Below are 24,119 nucleotides of genomic sequence, written 5' to 3'. Positions count from 1 at the left end.
AAGGATTTCATCCTGATCTCTAATAGCAGCAAACTGAGTAACGGCCCCTCCTGCTCTTTAAAGCAACCGACTCTGGTTGTAAAACGATCCTCACAATAACTGATGATTTAATTTAGTTTTTACCCGAAAACAAAGAAAAAATTCATTTTTATGAGGTTTTTATCAGACTTAAATTTGAAATGGAATAAAAAAAAAAAATTGTGTCAAAATGTTTGAATTAAGTTTTAATTAAAAGTGGGGAAAATCCACTTCATATTAATTAAGTATCAATCAAACCAGATGGGGACATTTTTGACCCCTGAGGACCACAGCTGTGATTATGTGCTGCCATTTAAAATTTATAAATGCTTCAAAAAAACTTTCTCACTAAAGTTCAACATACAGCACTCTGTAGTTAGACAAATAGTCAAAATAATCTTTTATTGTCTCGTTTTATTTTCGCTCAAAAACAAAGTGTACTTTATGTAAACAAGGTCTGGTGGCCCTAAAATGTTGGGTAAATTTTGTGTTAATGTGTTGGTCTTAAGTAAAACTAAGGTGTAACACTGAATTGATTGACAATTTATACTTTAAAAAACACTCAAATGAAGTGGGGACATTACTGACCCCTGAGGACCACAGCTGTGTGGAAATCGGGAGGACATTATGAGGGTTAATTGAGCAGAGCAACATCCCACAAGTTTAACTGATTAAAAAGTTTTCCTTTAATTGTATTTTTTGGAGCAGTGTCTATACGTGCTCACCCCAGTTTACCACTTTTTACTGCAGAGTAGCTCTCTACAGCGCGTGCTGTGCGTATGTCTCAGCCTCCCACACATGCCCGGGCTCCACAGATGTCACACTACATGCACCTACAGCGAGTTTTGGCAGACAGAGGTTAGACCACAAAGCCCTGGACCTTCATTTCTTTGCATGGAAGTCTTTTAAACTTGACTTTTTATTTGGTTCAAATGAACAAATGTAAGCATGCTAACATGTTAGAAACAGCAGTGGTTTTACATGATTGTGCTCGTCATAACGAAGAAGTGCAGCAAATTTAAAACAGTTGTTGACCTTTGTTGTCCTTCCTCAGTGTTTTGCAGTCAGCTAACAGACGAGAGAGGAAACCACACACAGGGGCTTTGCAGCAGCTTCTCCGAATTAAACAGCGCTACTCTTTCTGCCCTGCGCACCAGTCAGGGGCTTTTCCGCCTCTCGCCTAATCCTGACTGACATTTTTAGTTTTTAGTGTCAGAGCAGAGAGACTGTGTGACTGGTCACACGTTGGACGTGGAAAATGACTGCGTCGGTGTGTTTAAGTCGGTAACTTAACACTAGATTAACTTTTGGGTGTGATTAAATTTAGAATGTGGTTACTTTAGATGACCAGTTGATTCTGGTTCTCTTTCTGTTGGCAGCCCCAACAAGCTTATGAAAGCTGTCCTTAAACATTAAAGTGAGGTCATTTTTCAGAACAATAAACTACCCGACAGTAAATAATGTGCTTAAAACGAGCTCCATCAAATAATCAAATGTAACATTGTTACATTGATTTGAGCCCCTCTACATGACATTGTTACTGTAAGTTGCACAGATAACGTCTTCGAGTCTAACTTGAGATTATGTCGTTAGTACTGTGGTATTTCTATTTTTGCTGCAGTAAATAATATTCCACTGTGGTTAATGAGAGGGTGCGGCGGTAAACCAAAGAGTTAAAAGAAAAAAACAGTTTGCATGATTAAAGTTTTTTGACGAACTTTCATACTTCTACAAACTGACCGAGCATCTGCAGCGTTACTGCGTGAGCTGGGAGAGCTGACATGAAGACACTTTAGTGTGAAGTGGACTCACACTCATTCTAGAAATCAGCGTGAGGTGAAACAGCGCATCTCAAACCACTTGCTGCTTCACTTCATTTCCTCTGATTGTCTTGTGGTTGATGTACTGTGAGAGCTCCTGCTTAACACAACACGGGTCAGACATTTTATCCAGCACAAGGCTGATTTTTGAAATTTTAAGTGGGACCGAGCAGAATAAATACTGTCTGGTGTCTGACTGGCAGGTTTAGGCGAGAAGAATGGACTTGATCAAAGTTGTCACAGAGCACAGGTAGGGCTTTTTCATTTAGTTACGCTCTTCCTGTGCTTTCTTTGTATTTTGGGCTTCAGTGAATCAGCTCTATAAAAAGAAACGTTCTAAACGTTCTTCCTATCGCTGTTCCAGACCAGCCTGATGTTCTTTTACCAGTTTGTGCCAGAAAACAAACACTGAGCAGAGGACATGGCGGACTGTTCAGGTGAGCTTTCACATGTCTACTCCGTTGTATACACCCTCAGCGGTCTCCTCTCCTTCACCATCGTGGTGTTCACAGTGCTGGGAGCCGTGTGCATCAGAAAGTAAGTCCATTTTAAGTTCTTTAAAAAGACTTTTATTAACGACGTGACCTCAGTCTCACTTGGTCTGTTTGCTACATTTTATGTTCAAATTAAGCTGACTGTCCTCACCAAAGCTGCAACAGTAACAGCAGCATTATTAAATAAAACATAACAATTTCCCTTCATGTACTTTAGCGTGAATATATTATAAAATCAGACGTTAATAAAAGCCCATTTTTGGCCACACTGGCTTCACGGACGGGAATGAGCCGCTCAGATGCTAACCGCTATAACGGTTTCCTTAAAATTAGTCTTTGCTTGTTTGTGAAATGTACCTCTCACCTGCTGTGTGAAGTTTGGTGTAGACGTTTATTTCCCTTTTTACAAAAGTGAGATGTTCTTCTTTGATCGTCTCATTTCCTGAGATCTGCACTCTTCAGATTTCAATGTTTATGTACTTTTAAAGTAGAACGTGAAAACACCGAAGATGAATTTAGTTTTTTTGCTCAGCCTTTGTATTATTATTATAATAAATGCATAGCGCCATAGGTCCAAAAACAGATGTTATCCACTGTAAGAGATCATGTTAACATAGACTCATAATACAGATGTCTACGGACCTACTTTATACAGCACCTTGTTAGATGTTTCTAATATTTTGGCGTCATATGTTATCTTTCAGTATTAGCATACAATCCCATTCAAATGTGTCGTTGTTTTGAAATGAGCCAAAAAGAACACATGGCCAGCTGTTCTCAGCTTTTCCTCGTTCTTTTATTCTGAAAACATTTTTATTTGTGCAGCATGTTACCAACTAAAATGATGGTGTATTACAAAAAATGGAAAAGTGAAAAATAATAGCAAAAAACTGACTTATTCAAAACGAATGTTGAGTCAGGGTCAGCTGAGTCTCTGCAGCCTCCATCTGAATTCATGTCTGTGTTATCCAACTGTAACGCAATCTGTACTTACGCCAAACCTTTAATGCGTGGAAATCAGGACTGTTGACCTTGGGCAGTTCACTAGGTGTCGGTGTCATCAATTTCACCCCAATGTTTAACCCAGAATCACAGTTTCTCTAGAAATAGGTTACAAGAAATCAAATGTATCCCAAATATCTGTATCCCATCAGAGGCTAGTTTCGTAAAGGAGATTGGTAGTAGCTGCTCCACCACAGGAACAATACGGCTTCCAGCACACAATGGACACCACACTTACTTAACATAAACACATTTATTAGACACAATTTTAAATAATAAACCCTTCTTTTGTAGTGTCTTTCCACTCAGTGTCACAAGAAAAATAAAATAAATAAATAAAATCAAATATGTATCCTTTAAGGTCCTTTGGCCAAAAGAAAATCACCTGAGCTCAGGGAAAAATAAAGTGCATCGTTGGGGCCCTTTGAATTGTTCCTACCGCTCTGTTGGAACGGTGTAGCATCCAATAATAGCATCCAGCAAGCAGAAGCATCCACCCGCAGCAACGACCATCTATTTGCCAGGACGGTTCGGCAGAGTCATCAGATGAGGACTTCCACAAGGCAGTTCATCCAGTAGGATCCAAGGCACCAAAAGGGCAAACAAACCAGCCTACACACAAGTGTGCAGAAGAATTAACTAAAATGTTCATAAGTCTCAGTACCACTGACTCAGTGTCCATGTCACTAACGGCTTATTTAACAGACTTACCATCATAATAATACAGGTTTGTCAAAATAAAAATATAACAGAACATAAATGCTGTTAACAATGCTTATTAATGCTGTTCTCTTAGGCATAACATAATAACACTGTAACTGACCTCGTGTCGGCCGCCATTTTAGGACATTAGCTAGGCTCACTTAACGGCTAGCTTGCTAACAGTCACCCGATAACACACGTTATACAATATTTAGCCTCTTTCTTAACAAACATGACAGCGGTAGATTTGATACCTCGCTGCAGTATAATAAGGCACAAAACATTTCATACGAACATGAGCTGCACGCTAACTCACCAGAGGGGTTCATGTAATGGCGTATGCTGTCGGACTCAGCTCCGCTTCACGTTCGTAACTGCTACAAGACTCTTTTTCCTAACAACATATTAAATCATTAGCTTCACATATAAAGGTTTTTAAAACTATTTACAGCAACTCAAATGTCTACTGTACCCGAATTTCCAGCTCGTAGAGGGCACGAGAGCAGCATGCGCCTCATCGGACCAACGGAAGGAAAAACTCTGTAGCTGGAGTAGAGAGTGGCTATGCGCACGGCACAGTGGTGCGTTCAGTGACTACCAAATAATCAGAAATCCCATACTCAAACAATGATCTGGGTTACACTCTCCCCCTCTAAAGTGCATGAGTCTCTGCATGCACACTTGACTTAACAGGTGTGTGAAGGAGAGTGCTCTGAGAGAATACAATTGCGAAACTCTGACAAAAAGGAACTGAGAGCCAAAATTAAAGGCTCACCTAACTCATCATAAGTTAGTTTACGAGGTTGGCGTCTCTCTCTCCCAGAACGCCGCAACTCTACTGTCTCTGGCTCTAAACTCCGCTCAGCAGTGTCGCTGCTTCCTTGATTCATTTCAACAGATTCTGTTTGTTCAGGAATGTCAATAACAACCCAACCTGGACCTTCATCAGATGGAATGGGAGATGTGGTCACCTCATTGCTTTCTGAGTGTAACAAAGGCTCAGGTCCAGAAACATGACTGGGCGTTTCTCGTGCGTGTGACTCGCCTTGTGGCTCTGCACGGGGCAAACTAGAATGCACATCCCCAGTGGACAGCTGAGGTGTGATAACCTGCCTTTCAGTCTGGATAAAAGGACCTCTGGTTATTATTTCTGGAACCACAAAAGCTGGATACACTTCGTCCTCATCACTGTATACCTCATCTTCCTGACCATCAGGGTTATCAGAAGATTGTACTTCTCTCTCGGCTTTGTTCCTCGGTTTCTTCCCTTTAGAGGGCCCAGGAGATCTGCTCCCTGCCATTTCTTCCACAGGTAAGAACCCACACGGTAGAAGGAAATCCCTGTGTAAGGTGCGTTTTGGTCCGTCTCCCAACTCGGGTTCCACAACATAGACAGGGCCATTATTGATTTGTTTAACCACAACATGTACTTTCTGTTCCCACCTGTCTGAGATTTTGTGTTTACCTCTGATACTCATGTTCCTAACCAAAACCCTGTCACCTGCACAGAGCTCGGCCACTCTAATCCTCTTGTCAAACCTAACTTTATTCCTTTCTCCGATCTTCTGGGAGTTTTTTGCAGCTAGGGTGTAGCTCTCCTCCAGACGTTGACGAAGGTTGTTCACATACTCTGAATGAGACTTATGGTTGGCATTTTCAGGTTGGATACCTAAGACTAAATCAATGGGTAGTCGGGGTTGTCTGCCAAACATCAGTTCATAAGGAGAGAAACCAGTCGTGTCATTTCTCGTGCAGTTATACGCATGAACTAAGAGTTTAACAAAGTCCCTCCAGTGAGATTTGTCTTCCTCTTCCAACGTACCCAACATATCAAGAAGCGTCCGGTTAAACCTTTCCACCGGGTTTCCGCGAGGATGATAAGGTGTAGTGTGGATTTTGTCTGCTCCTATCAACGCACATAGCTCTTTGATTGTGTGAGATTCAAAGTCTCTACCCTGATCACTGAGTAGACGACTGGGAAACCCATAATGAACTATGAAGTTCTCCCACAGAGCTTTTGCAATGGTCCTGGACTTCTGATCTTTAGTTGGCACTGCCACAGCAAACTTTGTAAAATGGTCAGTGATAACTAATATGTTCCGGGTGTCTCTGTTGTCTGGCTCAACTGACAAATAGTCCATACAGACGAGTTCAAGCAGGTAAGTTGCTATAATATTTTCAAGAGGCGCTGCCTTCTGAGGCACTGCTTTCCTTCTGACACAGCGTGGACACTGTCTGCACTTCTCTTCTACAGACTTTGTCATCATTGGCCAATAGAATCTGGAACGGGCAAGATGCAGTGCTCGTTCAAAACCAAGATGACCAATTTCATCATGCACTCCACGCAACGCTTTCCCTCTGAACTGTTCAGGTAGGACTAACTGCCATACAATGTTGTCTCTATTTGTCCATTTCCTGTACAATACTCCATCTCTCATTTCGAGTCTTCTCCACTCCTTGAGAAGGAGCCTAACATCAGGAGCTTCAAGGTTTGTTTCTCTGAAGCTGGGCTTTTGAGCTCTTTCAACGAAGGTAATGACACGTGAGACAACCGGGTCATCCCTCTGAGCTTTGTACCAGTCAGAGCTTGTCATAGATGGTAATGTGTCTTCTCCAAACACATCCGCAACTGTTGAGGGATCAACAGCAAGAGACTCTACAGCCAAAGGTTGTTCTAGATTTGAACAGTGCTCGATCTTTGACACCACAAGATGGCGTTGACATAAGGCAGATACCACCTCGTGACTCATCTCGTTGCTCACCTCTAGAAGACGGTTTTTCATGTCATCAACTCTCTCCCTTTCTTTGATGAAATCCTCATCTTCAAAAAGAGGAGCTTGCGGTCGTCGGGACAGCACATCTGCATCGCGATTGGCATGACCGACCCTGTACTTAACGGTGAACTGATAAGTAGACAGCGCAGCTAACCAGCGATGACCAGCACCATCTAACTTCGCAGATGTCAGTACATACGTGAGAGGATTGTTATCCGTCACAATGGTGAAGTTAGCGCCATAAAGGTAGCTGTTAAACTTCTCACAAAGTGCCCACTTCAAAGCTAGAAATTCAAGCTTGTGAGTGGGATAGTTTCTCTCACTTTTGGAAAGTCCCCTGCTTGCATAAGCCACAGCTCTCAGCTTCCCGTCCTGCTCTTGGTAGAGCGCTGCACCCAAGCCTTCACGACTGGCATCAGTGTGCAGGACATATGGTAGCTGTGGGTTGGCAAAAGCAAGGACAGGTGCCGATGTCAGTCTCTCAATCAAAGTCTTAAACGCATTTTCACATTCAGGTGTCCACTCCTCTCCAAAAGGTAAGTTAATGTTTGATGGTTGTCTGAAATGTTCTCCAAGATACACTTTACCCCTCTTTTTGGGTGAGTAGTAACCAGCCGTGAGACTATTTAAAGGCTTTGCGATCTTTGAGTATCCATCAATGAATCTCCGGTAATAACCGGCAAAGCCTAGGAAACATTTTAACTCTCTCTTGTTTGTAGGACGAGGCCATGTTTTCAAAGCTGAGATCTTATCAGGATCTGTGTGAACTCCTTGGGCATCAACCACATGGCCAAGGTACTTCACCGAGGGCCTAAAGAAATGACATTTTTCTGGGGACAGCTTCAACCCAAAGTCCCTCAACCGGTTCAGCACCCTCATGAGTCTCACCTCATGTTCCTCCAGGGTGTCTGAAAACACAATCAGATCATCCAAAAACACAAGTACCTCACTCAAGTTCAAATCCCGAACACACTTCTCCATCAGTCGTTGAAACGTACTTGGGGCATTTGTAACGCCCTGAGGCAGGCGATTAAACTCATAAAACCCAAGAGGACAGACAAAAGCAGTTTTAGCTTTATCTTCCTCGGCCATCTCAACCTGATAATAGCCTGATTTGAGGTCCATGACCGAGAACCACTTGGCACCACTAAGGGCCGTGAAGGTCTCTTCAATGTTTGGGAGGGCATAAGCATCCCTAATGGTCCGTGCGTTCAACTTGCGGTAATCAACGCACAACCTGATTGAACCGTCCTTTTTACGCACAACTACTATTGGAGATGCGTAGGGGCTCTCTGACTCCCTAATAACCCCTGCATTAAGCAGTTCTTTGAGGTGTTGCTTGACAGCTTCTCTGTCACTTGGATGGATGGGCCTCGACCGTTCCTTAAACGGCGTGTCATCGTTCAGCCGAATGTGGTGTTTTACCACAGTGGTATGACCATAAGACAGATCATCAACCGCAAACACTTCTGAAATAGACTTGAGCTTGGTGGTGATGCGCTCTTTCCATTCTTCAGAGATGGGTGACTCATCAAGATTAAACTTAAGCTTCTCTCCATCAAACTTGTCATGAGAAGAAGCATTTGAAACAGGCACCAGGGGTGAAATGTGCTGGGCTACACATACCTGGGCAACTGTACTTCCTGGTTGCAATACAATACTGTGCCCACTCAAGTTCTGCAAGACGACTGGAACCTTACTCTTAGCTTTGTAAGGGTTGTCTATCAAAGCAGTTTCAAGAAATAAACCACCAGGTAACTTGTCGTGTTCATTTGGTTCAAGGACAAAACTTACGTTAGGAGTGTTCTTTCTCAGCCTAACATCGCCCATTAAACAGCACTTGTGGTTGGCAGGGATGGTGACTGGTACTTTCCCGTGCAACCTCACTGGGTGTATGTGGCAATCATCCATTTGTTTAGCCAAGTGCTGGAGAACCAGTGCTACATCTCTGGAACACAGTCTGTGAAGGAAATCTGGACCGTCACGTTCAGATAACTTATCATGGAGTCTTAACAGTGCATTGGTACCAATCAAAACTGGCATTCTGCTGTTAAAATGGCACTCAGGCACAACAAGAGCCAAAACCACCAACTCTTCCTCTTTGCCTGTAATGTTGTGAGGAAAAGTGACGTGGGTCTCAACATAACCAAGGTAGGGAACGTGCTGTCCACCTGCACCCTCAATCTCAAGCAATGCTTGAATGGGGAGATGTGCCAGCTTATCCTTGTGAAATGATTCGGAGAGTGTAGTGACTTGTGAACCACTATCCATGATAGAGTTGCATTGCACACCCTCAACCAAAACAGAAGCTGAACAACGTGGACCTATCAGACCGGGTGGCAAGCGGGATTGGGAACTGAAATCTTGAACCATTGTCTGGGTCTTTATTTTGCTCTGAACATCAATTCTTTGGTCACTTGAGGCGGGACTAATGCTGGTCTCAGCTCCTGGACGTCCCGCAGCAGGAGCCGCTACAAGTTTAAAGCAAAAGGCTCAGTAACCTGTTGGGCTTGGAACCTTCCTTGCTTTTCCTTTAACTCAGCATTCTTCTGGAGGACTAGTGCCTGGTTGGGTTCATTTGGGCATCGAGCGGCAATGTGGTTATCTTCACCACATCTAAAGCAGAACCATGCTTTTGGCATAGAGGGAACCTTAACTGGTCTCCTGGCACTGCTATTTCTTGCCGTAAGGAAGTCTTTGCCACTATTATTCTCTTTAGGACATTTTTGGTTCTGAGTGAGCTCTCTGAGTTGTTTAGACAACTCATCTATTTTGCTTTCAAGTTTAACAGTTTCTTCTTGTCTCTGTTTTAACGCTGCACTAAGCTCACTGTCAAAAGGAGAATTCTTGGACCTTTGACTCAGTTTCTCTACCTGCTTTGAAAGCTCATCCATTCTCCTCTCAAGCTTAGATGCTTCGCTCTGCTTCGCAGTCTGTGTCGGTAAGGGCTCATCGTCATAGGAGGGTACATCAAAAATGGAGTGGGCATGTACAGCTGCTTTTGTAGCACCCAGATGTTTTTTCATCCTGTCTAGCTTTGCCGATCTACGACCTTCCTCGGTCCTCAACATAAGGAGTAGATCTGGGAATGTTGGTGGACTGTTCTTTTTGTTTTCTAGTTGGAGAGCTATAATGAGACTCTGGTCCCAGCAGCCTCTAATAAACTGTCTGAGTAGGTGTTTGCTTAAAGTTTCGACAGAGACTCCCTCTCTAGAAATAGCTCGAGTGAGGAGGCTATGGAGTCTGTTCAAATATGCTAAGGGCTTTTCTCCGCTATTCTGATTGGAGCTGAGAAAGGTTGCAAATAACTCTTCTCCGTCCTCTACAACACTGAAAGCGGAATCGAGCTGCCTAACATAAGCCCTGGGTGGTGAGCTCACACCAAGCAACTTAACAACATCGGCTGCTGGACTTAGCAAACTTTCAAGTATTTTCCTAACCTTTTGCACATCACTAAGGGAGCAATCACTGACAAGAAGGTCCACTTGTGTGCGCCATGTTTCATAGTCTACCTCACCATTGGGCCTAGGAGCACGGCCAGAAAAGGTGCGCAGTCTGGCTTGTATAGACCACGGGGCTGTTGAGTCATTTCTGATAACGTGCTCAACAACAACTTTTTGAATCTGAGGTGGGTTAAGGAGACTGTGGTCGATATTAACAGGGTTCACCACAGCACTATCAGGTGCATTGTGGGTCTGTGTGTAGTGATTAGGTTCATCATGATCACTAGCTACAATGTCATGGAGGGATGTGTCACCATCCTGAGCTGTGTGTGGCTGTGTGTCAGGAATCTCAGAGTTATGTCGAGCTTCTTTGACCTCACTCTGAATAACACTCAAGAAACCTGCTTTACCACTATCTCCAACAGCCTTCAGTTCTTCTAAGTATCTACGAGCTAACTCCTTGCCTACCTCTTCCTGAGCAACATCTCGAATGGTTTTGACAGACCAACCGATAGCAGGATCCTTGGGGCTCGGCAAGTCGCCTAAGATCTGGGGGTTGATCTTGGAAATGGCTTGATCGGACAAATATTCTATCAGGACTCTACCCTCTGGCTGGTTTGATTCATCTGGAATTCGAACTATCCGAGAAACTTTGCTAGTGTTTTTTCAGTAAATGGTAATGTCATCATCTGTGTAAATCCCTTCAACTCCAGTCACAAAAAGTGAGCACTGGCCATCTACATCAAAACGTCTGCAAAGATCCATGTCCAACACAATAGGGTCAAGGAAAAATGAAAAGGTAGGTGTTGTGAGCTGGAAAGTCAAGGTGCTACTTTTCACCAATCTCCTGGCTGGCTCACCACTTGTAACGCAATCTGTACTTACGCCAAACCTTTAATGCGTGGAAATCAGGACTGTTGACCTTGGGCAGTTCACTAGGTGTCGGTGTCATCAATTTCACCCCAATGTTTAACCCAGAATCACAGTTTCTCTAGAAATAGGTTACAAGAAATCAAATGTATCCCAAATATCTGTATCCCATCAGAGGCTAGTTTCGTAAAGGAGATTGGTAGTAGCTGCTCCACCACAGGAACAATACGGCTTCCAGCACACAATGGACACCACACTTACTTAACATAAACACATTTATTAGACACAATTTTAAATAATAAACCCTTCTTTTGTAGTGTCTTTCCACTCAGTGTCACAAGAAAAATAAAATAAATAAATAAAATCAAATATGTATCCTTTAAGGTCCTTTGGCCAAAAGAAAATCACCTGAGCTCAGGGAAAAATAAAGTGCATCGTTGGGGCCCTTTGAATTGTTCCTACCGCTCTGTTGGAACGGTGTAGCATCCAATAATAGCATCCAGCAAGCAGAAGCATCCACCCGCAGCAACGACCATCTATTTGCCAGGACGGTTCGGCAGAGTCATCAGATGAGGACTTCCACAAGGCAGTTCATCCAGTAGGATCCAAGGCACCAAAAGGGGCAAACAAACCAGCCTACACACAAGTGTGCAGAAGAATTAACTAAAATGTTCATAAGTCTCAGTACCACTGACTCAGTGTCCATGTCACTAACGGCTTATTTAACAGACTTACCATCATAATAATACAGGTTTGTCAAAATAAAAATATAACAGAACATAAATGCTGTTAACAATGCTTATTAATGCTGTTCTCTTAGGCATAACATAATAACACTGTAACTGACCTCGTGTCGGCCGCCATTTTAGGACATTAGCTAGGCTCACTTAACGGCTAGCTTGCTAACAGTCACCCGATAACACACGTTATACAATATTTAGCCTCTTTCTTAACAAACATGACAGCGGTAGATTTGATACCTCGCTGCAGTATAATAAGGCACAAAACATTTCATACGAACATGAGCTGCACGCTAACTCACCAGAGGGGTTCATGTAATGGCGTATGCTGTCGGACTCAGCTCCGCTTCACGTTCGTAACTGCTACAAGACTCTTTTTCCTAACAACATATTAAATCATTAGCTTCACATATAAAGGTTTTTAAAACTATTTACAGCAACTCAAATGTCTACTGTATCCGAATTTCCAGCTCGTAGAGGGCACGAGAGCAGCATGCGCCTCATCGGACCAACGGAAGGAAAAACTCTGTAGCTGGAGTAGAGAGTGGCTATGCGCACGGCACAGTGGTGCGTTCAGTGACTACCAAATAATCAGAAATCCCATACTCAAACAATGATCTGGGTTACACAACCACCGTTTTTAGCTCGTTTTTTTAGAGTAAAGCTCCCAAGACTCGGTGATCTGTTTATAGATAATGTATTTCTAGATAAATGTGATTTGTTTTCATTAAGGTTAGGAATATTATCACTGTTGCCTCCTGGGTCTGAATGCGCTGTCTGGCTGGGAGTGTGTGGAGTCTGGATGTTCTCCCCGTGTCTGAGTGGGTTCTCTTGGCTCCTCCCACAGCACAAAGACATGCAGTTAGTGGGTTCAGGTTAACTGGTGAGTCTAAATTACCCATAGGTGTGAATGTGAGCGGTTGTCTATCTCTCTGTGTTAGCCCTGCGACAGACTGGCGACCTGTCCCAGGCGTGACCTTCCTCTCACCCTGTGGTAGCTGGGATAGGCTCCACCCCCAATGACACTGACAAGGACACGTGGAAGAGACTGGATGTCTGGATCTTTGGTTTATGTGCAGTGTCACTTACAGTTACACCGTTTAGCTCCGAGTCCCAAACTGTGTGTCGTCAGACTTGCTGCTCCTGGTTTAGTAAGGCAGCCGAGTGTTTCGCCTCCGTACCTGGGTCGGTGTTACCTGTTCTACTGTCCACGTTATTTTGCAGATACCGATCCGCTCTCAAGACAATCAGATTGCTCCGGCAGAACAAGATGCTGATGAGTGCTGTGCCTCGGGTTGAGCCTCCCCTCTTACCTGCGAGGCCGATCCCAGTTGTGGTGGAGGAGGAGGAGGAGCGGGAACTTCCTCCCAAATCTCCACTCCGACCCAGCACTTCAGCCAGGTCTCCGTCCAAGAAGCTGTGGAAAGGTCTGCAGCAACTGCAGCAGGTAGCGCTGATTCACAGATATCTTTGTGTTCCTGCTGTAGACACAGAAGATGAACCTTCAGATGATGATAGATTTAGATTTCACATGTTCTGTTTGGTGCGGTTCTACCTTGATGATGTACAAACGGGTCTATTTCAAATTCAAGGATCCTCCTTTCACCAAGTCAGACCTGAACCTTCTGCAGCTGATCAAAGCAGGAAAGGAGGGCGTCTTCTACCAGGCCAGGATGACCAGAGGGACGTGTAAAGGCCACAGCATGTTCACCTGTAAGATCAGCAAGGAAGGTAAGGACATGGCTGGAGGTTTGCCTGCAGGCGGAGCATCCCTGAAAGCAGTAATTAAGTACTTGACATGATAAGTAGGAGGAAACTGTCATCCAAGTAAATGATTGTAAGCTGTCCTATAATGATGTTCAAATATTCTGTTTTTAAGTAGAATTAGTGGGAATCTTTAAGCTCATGTTTGTTTACATTTTTCATGCAGTTTTTGCAACACGCCATCGCTCTGGTTGATCACATATTCCTGAAAAACAAATTGGTCTGAGCCATTTCATACATTTTTGACGTTGCGCTCGGTGTTAATATTTACAGCCCCGACCATAACTTACTGTTAGTACTGCAAACGAAGCGAGTGTAGTGTAAAAGCACTGACACGTAACCCTGTGGGATTCCAGACTTCATGAAATTGCTAAAATGCTGTGACCAGTGACGTCAAACGCAGCTCTGAGACGAGCTAGGAGAACTTTGATGGCACCAAATTCATCTTGTACAATATAAGTTTTGCCGTATAACAACAATGCATTCAATACTGTAAAAGGGAGTGGGAGGAGCTGCCCACAGAGACGAGCTCAGAGAGGCTAACCACCTGAATCTGCAACTCCTCTCAGCTGTAGCTACAGTTTTAGCATCCATCGACTATTCTTTGTTGTCTTTTTCGTTTACCACTTCAGCTCAGGTGCTGAACTAAGAGTCAGGACAAGAATAATAATGAGGATTATTTTTAACATGAATCATGCTGAGCTTTAGTACAAAACTGAATACGTTCCTTTTGATTTAGCCAGTTACATCTGGGCTTTGGTTTGACCTTTGTGTCTTCCTCTACCTCAGGCGTCCGCCTCAAACATGTGGACATGGAGGTTTCCATCATGAGAAAACTGATGCACCACAAGAACATCCTCCAGTTACTGGACTGGAACGCCACTGCAGGTGATGAACATGTGCAGACTGCTGTTTCTCTGCTCAGGTAGAGCGGCTTGGAACCTTCTTAATCAGAAGGTTGTTGGTTTGAGCCCTGGCTGCTCCAGTCTGCATGCCAAAAAGCACGTAACCATGAAAAAGTGCTTGTATGAACGGGTAAATGTTTTATAGAGTGCTCAGGTAGAGTAGAAAGAACCAGTTTGTTTGTCATCTTCCTCCACACCGACAGATATGCTTAGTTTCCCCCCTTTCCTAACCTGTAACTACGAACTAACCTGTAACGTCTGTTGCATTCTTCTTGGAGGCGTGTCCCTCTGTAAGGCCCTACGTCTCTGTCTCTGACTGGGATGTTCTCTGTGCAGAGCCCTACATTCTGATCATGGAGTATGTGAGCTACGGCACTCTGAGGACCTTCCTGCAGACCAACAGAGCCCACCTGAGTACTGACCCTGAGCTGCAGAGCCTCCTCACCATTGCCTCATACCACGTTGCTCTAGCCATGCAGCACCTGCGCTCCAAAATGGTAAGAGCATAGCAGACTGATAGGAAATATACTGGTCCCACTTTGTCCCAGTGTGACTTTTGTTTTTGACAGTTTGAACACACTTTTTATCGTTGTGTTTACATTTTGCATTAATGTTGTTGGTTCTCTGTGCAGATTATTCACTGTGACTTGGCTCTGAGGAATGTCATGGTCAACAAGTTTCCCTGGGAGGTGAAAGTGGCCGAGTTTGGTCTCGCCCGAGACTTGACGCGAATGGCGAGCCGTCGCAGCAGTCGCTGGAGAAACCCACGTGTAAGATTGCAGTACGCACACATCCTTTTCTCACAGTCCTCGGACTGCCGAACAGCTTTGCAGCACATTTTCAAATTCATTGATCTTATTTGTGGATGATCACGTCCTCCGTTCGTGTTTGATTCCCAGTGAGAATCCAAAGTGACCCAAACGTTTCCAGCTTTGCTCCCGCGCTGTAGTTTCACTCTCACTGTAACATCAATGCATGTTTGAGGTTTGAGCAGAGTTTGAACAAAGTCAGCCACCGTCACATCAGCTGATCTCAGCACCAGCCTCAATGAGCTCTGCTCCATTCATACGAGCTTCTACAGAAGTGCTTTCTGTCCAACATGTGCACACATCTGTACTCAGGAGAGAATCTTTGAGTCAGATGTGGCCTGAGGATATTTGGTGTTTATATTTAGCAGATGACCTGCTCCACATCCTGAGTTACAGCCAGTCATGCCTTTGTAAAAGCTATTGGAGCCGTCCACAGTTACTGCGCGTCTTTAGGCCGCTTCGCACCCCCCTCCTCCGCCATTGTTTCTCCTTTTATGTAATTTCTGACTTAATCACTGTCTGTAGTTGCTGGTGCCTTGCTTTGTTGCTGCTGTTCCTCTCCCCACCTCCAGCTTTCGATGTGTGCACATGGAAGAGCGGGGATGTCCCAGAGATGAGCCACACCAGCAAATCTAAATGACCGCGGATGTAAAAGGCGATCTCTCGTTAGCTAAAGTGGTCCTGACTGAAAGTGCTTCAGGACAACACTTTCAAATGTAACCTGGATATTACAAAAACAAAAAGTGTAACTGCATCTCACGTTTGGTCCGACCTGATGTGATAGGATGACCTTTGTTACTGGTTGAGCTACAAATGTAGTGAACTCTTTTTGAGCCCAGTTTGAAACAGACTTTGCTTCTGTGTTACTGCACGTGTGCAGGAGATTTAGCAACATCCTTTTCAACAGGAAACTGTGGTGCAGAAAAAGACCAGCAGTAATGGTGTCATGCATTTCCTCCACGATCTTTTTAGATGTCTAAAATTGTCCCACTGACATGGTTTCACACAGTTGAAAATATCACCTTTAAGTTTTGGTGAAATCACTTTTTCCATCATGTGTAAATTGTGCAGCAACGTGTACCCCTGCGCTGGTACCCCCCAGAGTACTTCAAGAACAACTACTACAGCTACAAGGGAGACGTGTGGGCGTTTGGCATCGTGCTGTGGGAGATGCAGACATTTGGTGAGTTGGAGGTTTGGGCTGCTCTCTGACCACTGGAAATCATGACTTCTCCTCTACTTGTTTAGTAATATGTTCCAAACGTGCTCTTTGTTGAAGAGCGGCCTTGTGTTGTGGTGGCTCCGTGTTTTGGTTGAAAGCCATTACAACGGGCCGCTGTTCACTCCGGCCAGAATAAAATGGAGAAGTTAAAAGCTTGTTTCCTCTACCGTGATACAGCCACAGTGTATTAGCAGTGCTGAAATGAAATAACACAACATTAATGTAAGCACAAATATAAACATAAATTGACTCTGGAAAGTTGTGTCATTGGTTACGAGTACATCTTTGAACAGAGGTGGAAACCTGGCGCCCTGTCACCAGCATCCAAACACATGAAGAAGCTGACTGAAGCATCCTGTCGTCCTACTTTTGTCTGACTTCGCTCTCCAGTTCAGTCGTATGACATTTAAAACGTTAGCTGTCCTGTAAGTCTACAGTGCAACTGCAATAGCTGCACCTCGAGGCAACTGTTGTGGTGATTTGACTCAATATAAATACAGCTGAATTGAATTATAGTGTATTAATAACTCGTGGACCCTGCAGTATTTGTACGGTTCTTTGTAGAGATTATGAGTTGGATACTTTTATCTGTCTTACTGTAAATTACTAAAAGTCTGCAGTCCACACCCACACAGGGATTTCTATTACACAGTGATAGAAATTGTGATATAAATACATTTTCAGGTACGCTGCCGTATCCAAACCTGGAGACATCAGAGCAAGTGGTGTACCACATCTGTATGGGTCACAAAAACACAAACCCGGAAGGCTGCAGACCAGAGATGTAAGTGAGAACTGCCTTTAGGTTAAATGTATCTGGTATGTTAGTTATTGATATATGTCAGTTAAGTTAGATTTATTTCTTCATTTTGAAAACAGCTCCCCCCCTGTCACAGTGGGTCCCTCAGCAGGCCGTGCCACGTTTCATGTTTCGTGATGCAACCCCACATGTGTACTCTGCTGCAGTAAAGAGTAATACTGCTGTTCTCAACAGAAGAATCATCCTCGTAATGAAATCAGCTGTTACTCAGAGTCAGGTTTCATTGAGCTTTGTTGAAACACAAACATCATCTTTCAGGTTTCTAGCAGAGTAATGCTCACGTGTCACTGTGAGAGACTTCAGAGCAAATCTGAAGCTGCTGCTTTAAAGAACACAACATGCCATCATAGCATCAATATTCAATACATAAACTGTTGCTGAAAATCAGAAAAAATCCAACTTTATTTCTACTTTAAAAACAACATGGCTGACCAAAGTACTTTCCAGTAAAAACAGAGATAAAAGTTAAGAAATCAAACATTAATCAGACAAAGAAAATTAAATAATAATAAAATAATTAAATAAAAGATACACTTAATTAATAATTAGATAATAAATACAATTTAAGAAATAACAAAGATTAAAAGTGACCAAAAAACTGACTAAATCTGACCAGAAGCTGGTTTTTCCTAAAATGCCTCAGAGAACATGTGTGTTTTTAAAAGAGATGTAAATATGTCAAGTGTTGTGGCCAGCATAATACAGAGGGCCAACGTATCCCATAATCTGGGGGCCACGACAGCAAACGTTCAGAGGTACGTAGGAGCCAGGAGAACAACAAACTTTTAAAGTCAATTCTAAGACGGACGGGCAGCCAGCGTGTCCCTGTCAGCAGGCGAGCAGCAATATCAACATCCAAAATTTAAGAACAATTGTTGTCAAATCAAAGATATCTGGTAGAACTCAGAGGAGGACACACGAGGCACAGTCGGCGAGTTATGACACGCAGTCAGCAAATGACAACGTGTCATACGCAAAGAAACAGCTGGAAAACAAACTGCAGAAGGAACAAGATCACTCGTGCAAACCAGAGGTTACGAACAGCAGGTGCACGTACACCGGGGAGGCTGATTGGCTAATTGTAACGGCCAAATAAGCAGAGAGAGTTCTAACAAAGGGGGGAGTCAGCCTCACCCAAGGAAGGTAGGAATACACCTCAATCCCGTTAGCTTGGCAGAAAGCTAAAAGACCCATCAACATCTGTGTAAAACCGCTAAAAAGCTGCTGCATTTACTAAAGAGGCTCGTTGTCAGGAGCATTTTGTCGAGCCTCATGGCTCATACAGAGTTTTGTTTTCAGGAGGATATTTAATGAAGTTATGCTCAGAAAAACAAAATCATGTCTTTTGTGTGTTGTGCTTGTGATGGGAGTGTGTGTTTAGGAGGGGGAGGTGTCATCAGAACAAGTGTGTAGATGACTCACAAACTAAAACTGAAAGCGACTGTGTTCTGCTGGACGTAGCTTTCCGACCTTTTTCCTCCTTTAGCTTAATTTCGGTTCAACTCGTCCCCCATCAATATCTAAACTGGATGAGTCGCATTCATGTGCCAGTCCCGCACCATTCCTTATGTACCATCCTCTTATATCTCAGGATGATAATAACTATGATAGAGAATCATGGACTGTGTATCACTGAGTGGCCTCTGACCTCACAGACTTCACATCATGCGAGACTGCTGGCAGGAGCCGTACACCCTGAGGCCCTCGTTCACAGACATCGTCTGCATGCTGGAGAGCATCATGGAAAACGATGCGGTAAGCAGCAGCATGTTTTAAGCTCTTCTCTCTTTGTTATGATCTGTAAACATCACAGCATAGCCTTTGTGGTGCTGAGATATTCATCACACAGCATTAAAATCCTGACAAAAACGCGACTATATTAAGTGTTTCCACAGTATTGTCAGAGAAAACTCCTCAGTCTCTCTGTCTTAAATACTCACTGACGCGATAATTCTGTTGAAATGAATTCAATCAAACAGAAAGGTAACGTTTGAGTTTCACTCAGCTTTTGCTTCATCGTGTTTTGGTTATTAAATGCACCCACATGTAGTTGAATTGTCTTTATAGAGATTATTTTCTGAACTTTCTCCCAGTTTGAACCTGCAGATAGACAAACATGTGTTAGATAAACTGTGTTCTTCTTTGCAGGACTACGTGGATGTGGAGAGTCCAGAGCAGGTGGTGACAGATGAGGCCGAAATTCAGGAAAACAATCGTTTACGAGCAGCGAGTGTCAGTTTGGACACTAATTTTTAAACGGGTACTTTAAATCATGCGTGCAGATTTCAGGTGGGACATATCGTTACACAAGCTTTTAATTCCTGCTGAAAGGAGCAGAAAACTTATCACAACAGTCATAATGCGCATGTTTGTTCAAAAATGATTCTTTTAAATATATACCTGTGGTTTTCATTTTCTGTATTTTTATATTCTTATATTATTTTTCATATATAAAATATTAGTTTATATATAAAACCAATTTTTGTGGTAAACAGAATCAAACTGTGTGATCACAGTCTGCCGACTGTACGCTGAAGACTGTCACATTTCAGGACTTTGTTTTTGTGAATGTATCCTAACAGGCGCGCACTTCAACTTCCTCTGACAACAGACACAAATACTGACACATTACCAGCTAAACTGAATCATGCCAGTGTGTGCACCGACGCAGCCTGAGTAATACTAAATGAGAAAAGTTGAGAATAATTATTTGAAAGCAATACAGAGAGCCTCACTTCATAATCATTCAGTGTGCACTGATTTGTTACCTGGAGTCTAATTGTTGTGTTTTCTTTACAAGGATGTTTCATAAACTGTTTGCAGAAAAGCTGCAAAATTCAACATACGTACGTTTTTAGATCACATTTATGTTCTCGGCTCAACGTTTGAAGAACCTCTATGAAACAAGATGATCACACATGTAAAGTCCAACAGGAGGAGCTGTTCAGCATTCAGCAGTCTGACATGTCTGATGTACGTTATTTAATATGTCTGTATTTTAACAGCATTTCTTTATTAATTTATTCAAAGCTTTCTCAGTGTTTGCGTTCATTTGTATATTTTAGCTTTTCTGTTTTGCTGTTTTGTAAACCAACATAAAAAAATCCAGTTTTTTAATGTATTTATATAGCAGGGGTCACTTAACATTGCTACATTTGAATAAACTGCAACAGCTGAATTGCAGACCTTGTCCCTGGTTTTGCTTTTAAGACTCAAACATAAAGATAAATGACAGAACAGAATTGTATTAATGGACGTTTGAGACTAACACAAGCAGACAAAGATTTGTAGGAAGACTTACCTGTGAAGGGGGACGGACCAAATGCTGTTCTACGTTTAACTCTGACTCATCGGCTTGTTTTTGTTCATATGCAAATAAAATAAATATTATTTTTTTCCTACTACTTCAAAGGTGTAACAACAAGAGGAGCCGTTACTGGGTAGACTACCAATAGCATGTTTTCATAAGAGATTACTCACCTCTGTCTTTGTGGCAGAGGTGCAGAATCAGTCTGAAGGTGCTTCACTACCTGCTCACTAGCTGGTGCAGAGGCTCAGGGTTACCCAGCAGGGTAACAGTTTATTAAGTGACCAGTTTGCAGTCAGTTTATCCAAACTCTGATGCTACTCCCCCCAGACGACCATAACAATGCACACTTGCTGCACATGTTGAAGGATCTCTGGTTCTTTAGGAAACACAGCTTTCTCTTATACAGCCTGTGTGTTGGTCAACTTGTTGTCAGTGTGGACGACAAATACTTGCACATCATCATCTTGTCCCAGGATGAAAATGGGTTGTGCAGCTGTTCTCTTCCTCCTGAGGTTGGCCACCTTCACACTGAAAGGCAGATGATTTCTCCTGAACCAAATTATCCACCAGTGTTCTGCACTTCTCCTCCTGCCCATCACTAACACATCCAACCCCTGCAGGTGGTGTCATGAACACATTGGTATGATTTCCACAGAAATTGTACCAAAAATGGAAATTATTTTGAAATCACTGTGAGGCATAATTATTTGCCTTTTCAGTAACTCTTCTCCCTCTCGTGGATGTAGCTGATTTACACACTACACTGCCAAAAGTACTGACACATCCAAATTGTTGAATTCAGGCGTTCCAGTCACTCCCAGGAGCTCAGTGAATTCCAGTGATAGGGTTAGGGTGCAACAAATCCAGTCATGAAATTCCCAATATATTAAATATTCCACAGTCAGCTGTTAGTGGTATTATAACAAAGTGGAAGCGATTTGGAACCATAGCCACGAGTCAAACATTTCAAACACTTGACACTCAGCCATTTTAAAGCTGTCTGGTAACTCAAATGTACAGATAAGAGTAGTGGTCCCAAAACTGAACATTAGGGATTTTAGAAAGATGATCAGGCCATTCATTTTATGCATTGTTCTTGAGATTTCATTTATGATCCCTCCTGTTATGTTGCGGGTCAGATCGACCCAGAACAGAAGAGATGTGATGTGAGAAAGTTGGCTTTCAACGTTTATGTAGCAACAGCTCATGTTTCACAGTATAAAATGGTTTTCTTGGGTACTGCTCCTTTGACTTCACCACTATCTAGAGATCACTTCATAATTTTTCTAAGATAGCTGCAAGATACTTGTAACAAAACAAATTTCTTTCAAGAAAAACTGTTAATTCTGTAACTGGCTCCCAATAACGTGATAGGTCTTCAATAAATTGCAGGAATAATTAAAATTGATGAATCGATCAATCCACCATCCAGTTATCCTTGTCAGGGTCTCAGGGGAAGCTGGAGCCTATCCCAGCTGTCTTAGGACGAGAGGTACTTCCTGGACAGGTCGCCAGTCTGTCGCAGGGCTAACACATAGACACAGACGACCATTCAGTCTCACCTATGGGCAATTTAGAGTTAATAATTAACCTAACCCCACTACCTGCATGTCTTTGGACTATATGGAACTGTAAGGGAGGAAGCCGGAGTAAACCTGAAGAATACCCACGCAAACACGGGGAGAACATGCAAACTCCACCCAGAAAGACCCCGACCTGATGGTGGAACTGAACTCAGGACCTTCTTGCTGTGCGGCAACAGTGCTAACCACCGTGGATGGATGGATGGGTGGGTGGCAATCTGGAATATTGTCCAGATTTGTCACATGTGCATCCTGATCTTTCACATGGTCTGTCTGGCTGGTTTAGTCCTTGGCAGACAGAAGAAGTAGTGATGAGTCTGGAAACACTTTCTCACTCAGAACAATGTGAAAGTCATGCCATTAGGAGAGCTGGTTCTGGCCCTTCAGCTGATCCAGCTACTGTTCACTGAAACCTCTTCAGAAATGGTCTCACCTGAAGGGAAGCCATTCTTAAAGAAGGAAGGGGGACAAAAAGGTGGAGAAGTTACACAAGACGTGGACAGAAAACAGTTGGAACAGCTCATATGGTGTTTAATCAAATTAGAAATATGCACAGAGCAGGTGAGGAGAGAGGTACGACAGTGAGTGTCTACAGCCGTGCGTAAAACATAGTGAAGAGTCTGTCATGGGTTAGCGGTTAGCTTTGACTTCGATAATTGTAGTATTGTGGGATCATCTTGACAGAAAATGAAACAAAAGACATCCAACATCCAAAGAAGAGCATCAGAATGTCCCTCAAGAACCTGGAGAGCCTTTGCAAAAAACTTAGCCTAAGAGAGCTCATACTGTGAAATATAAATGCTGACAAACTGTGTTTACCTGTGTATTTGCACTTGTTTCAATATATCATTGCATAGTGTGTACAGTGTAATGTAGATGAAGGTGTTTATTATTAAGGGGGAAAAATCCTAAATGCCCCCTCCCCCTCCTTGCCCCTCCTGTGGTGGTGGTAGTGTGATGGTTGGGGCTGTTTTGCTACCTCAGGACCTGGAAGACTTCCTGTGGTAAATGGAACCATGAGTTCTGCCGTCTACCAAAACATCCTGAAGGAGAGAGTCAGCCATCTGTTCAGGACCTCAAGCTGACCTCAATAATCCAAATATACCAGCAAGTCCACCTCTGAATGGCTTAAAAAAACAAAACAAAATTAAGACTTTGGAGTGGCCTCCCCAGTCCTGACCTGAAATCGATTGAGATGCTGTGGCATGACCTTCAAAAGGTGGTTCATGCCTAAAAAGCCTTCAAAATGGCCGAATTACAAAAATTCTGCAAAATGAGGGTTAAAATTCCTCCACAGCGCTGTTGTCATTGACTCATTGTCAATTATTGCAAACGCTTGATTGCAGTTGTTGCTACTGAGGGTGACCCAACCAGGTAATGAAGCTCATGAAGCAGTAAGTGCGCATGCGCCAACCAGCGTGCAGCCTGTTACAGTCGCTCCTGCTTTTCTCTTAGTTTAGCTTTTTTTCTTACGTATTCTTTTTTGTTCTGACTTGTATTTTCATCCGTTTATTTTCTTTTACTCAATCATGTGGATTGAGAGAGTTTTTGTTCTTCTGGTGGCCGTGGAACTGTTACTTTTATCAAGGAACGGGACCGCGACACATCTCCTACACGCACGGACTGTTTACTCCAGAGATCAGCTGATCGCCCTGATGCCGGCCGGCTCGCTGGCCAGGCCCGCAGAAGTACCAGCTGAAATTTGGAGGAAAACACTTCAGGGATGCAGAGGTCAAGGACAGAAGAGAAGAAAAAAGGAGACGGTGAGACAGCGGAGGCTCGAAGCGAGGAGGAGGTATAAACCGTGTCTGCCGTCTATCGTGATGGGAAATGTGCGATCGTT

At 43.2% G+C, this 24,119-nt stretch overlaps 1 protein-coding gene across 2 annotated transcripts; it reads left to right on the top strand.

Moving 5' to 3' along the window:
* The first annotated feature begins 784 nt into the window (after positions 1-784).
* Positions 785-22,216, top strand: si:ch211-167j9.5 (tyrosine-protein kinase SRK3). Of its 2 annotated transcripts, none has more exons than XM_040006452.1 (12): positions 785-2,088; positions 2,203-2,375; positions 13,088-13,310; positions 13,456-13,594; positions 14,417-14,515; positions 14,869-15,029; positions 15,165-15,302; positions 16,413-16,524; positions 17,248-17,347; positions 19,039-19,138; positions 19,532-19,643; positions 19,966-22,216. In XM_040006452.1, exons 2-11 carry the CDS (start codon positions 2,260-2,262, stop codon positions 19,637-19,639), a joined length of 1,296 nt encoding a protein of 431 aa, XP_039862386.1. In that variant the 5' UTR covers positions 785-2,088; positions 2,203-2,259; the 3' UTR covers positions 19,640-19,643; positions 19,966-22,216. The 2 variants fall into 2 exon arrangements, with proteins under 2 accessions (XP_039862386.1, XP_039862385.1); XM_040006451.1 differs by having other exon boundaries at positions 786-1,953; positions 2,042-2,088; positions 19,532-22,215.
* Positions 22,217-24,119: the final 1,903 nt, after the last annotated feature.

This window comes from Simochromis diagramma, unplaced genomic scaffold (assembly GCF_900408965.1).
Source record: "Simochromis diagramma unplaced genomic scaffold, fSimDia1.1 OVJJ01000024.1, whole genome shotgun sequence".
Lineage (NCBI taxonomy): Eukaryota > Metazoa > Chordata > Actinopteri > Cichliformes > Cichlidae > Simochromis > Simochromis diagramma.
Note: the sequence above shows the minus strand (reverse complement) of the source record. Positions and strands in the feature narration are given on the sequence as shown.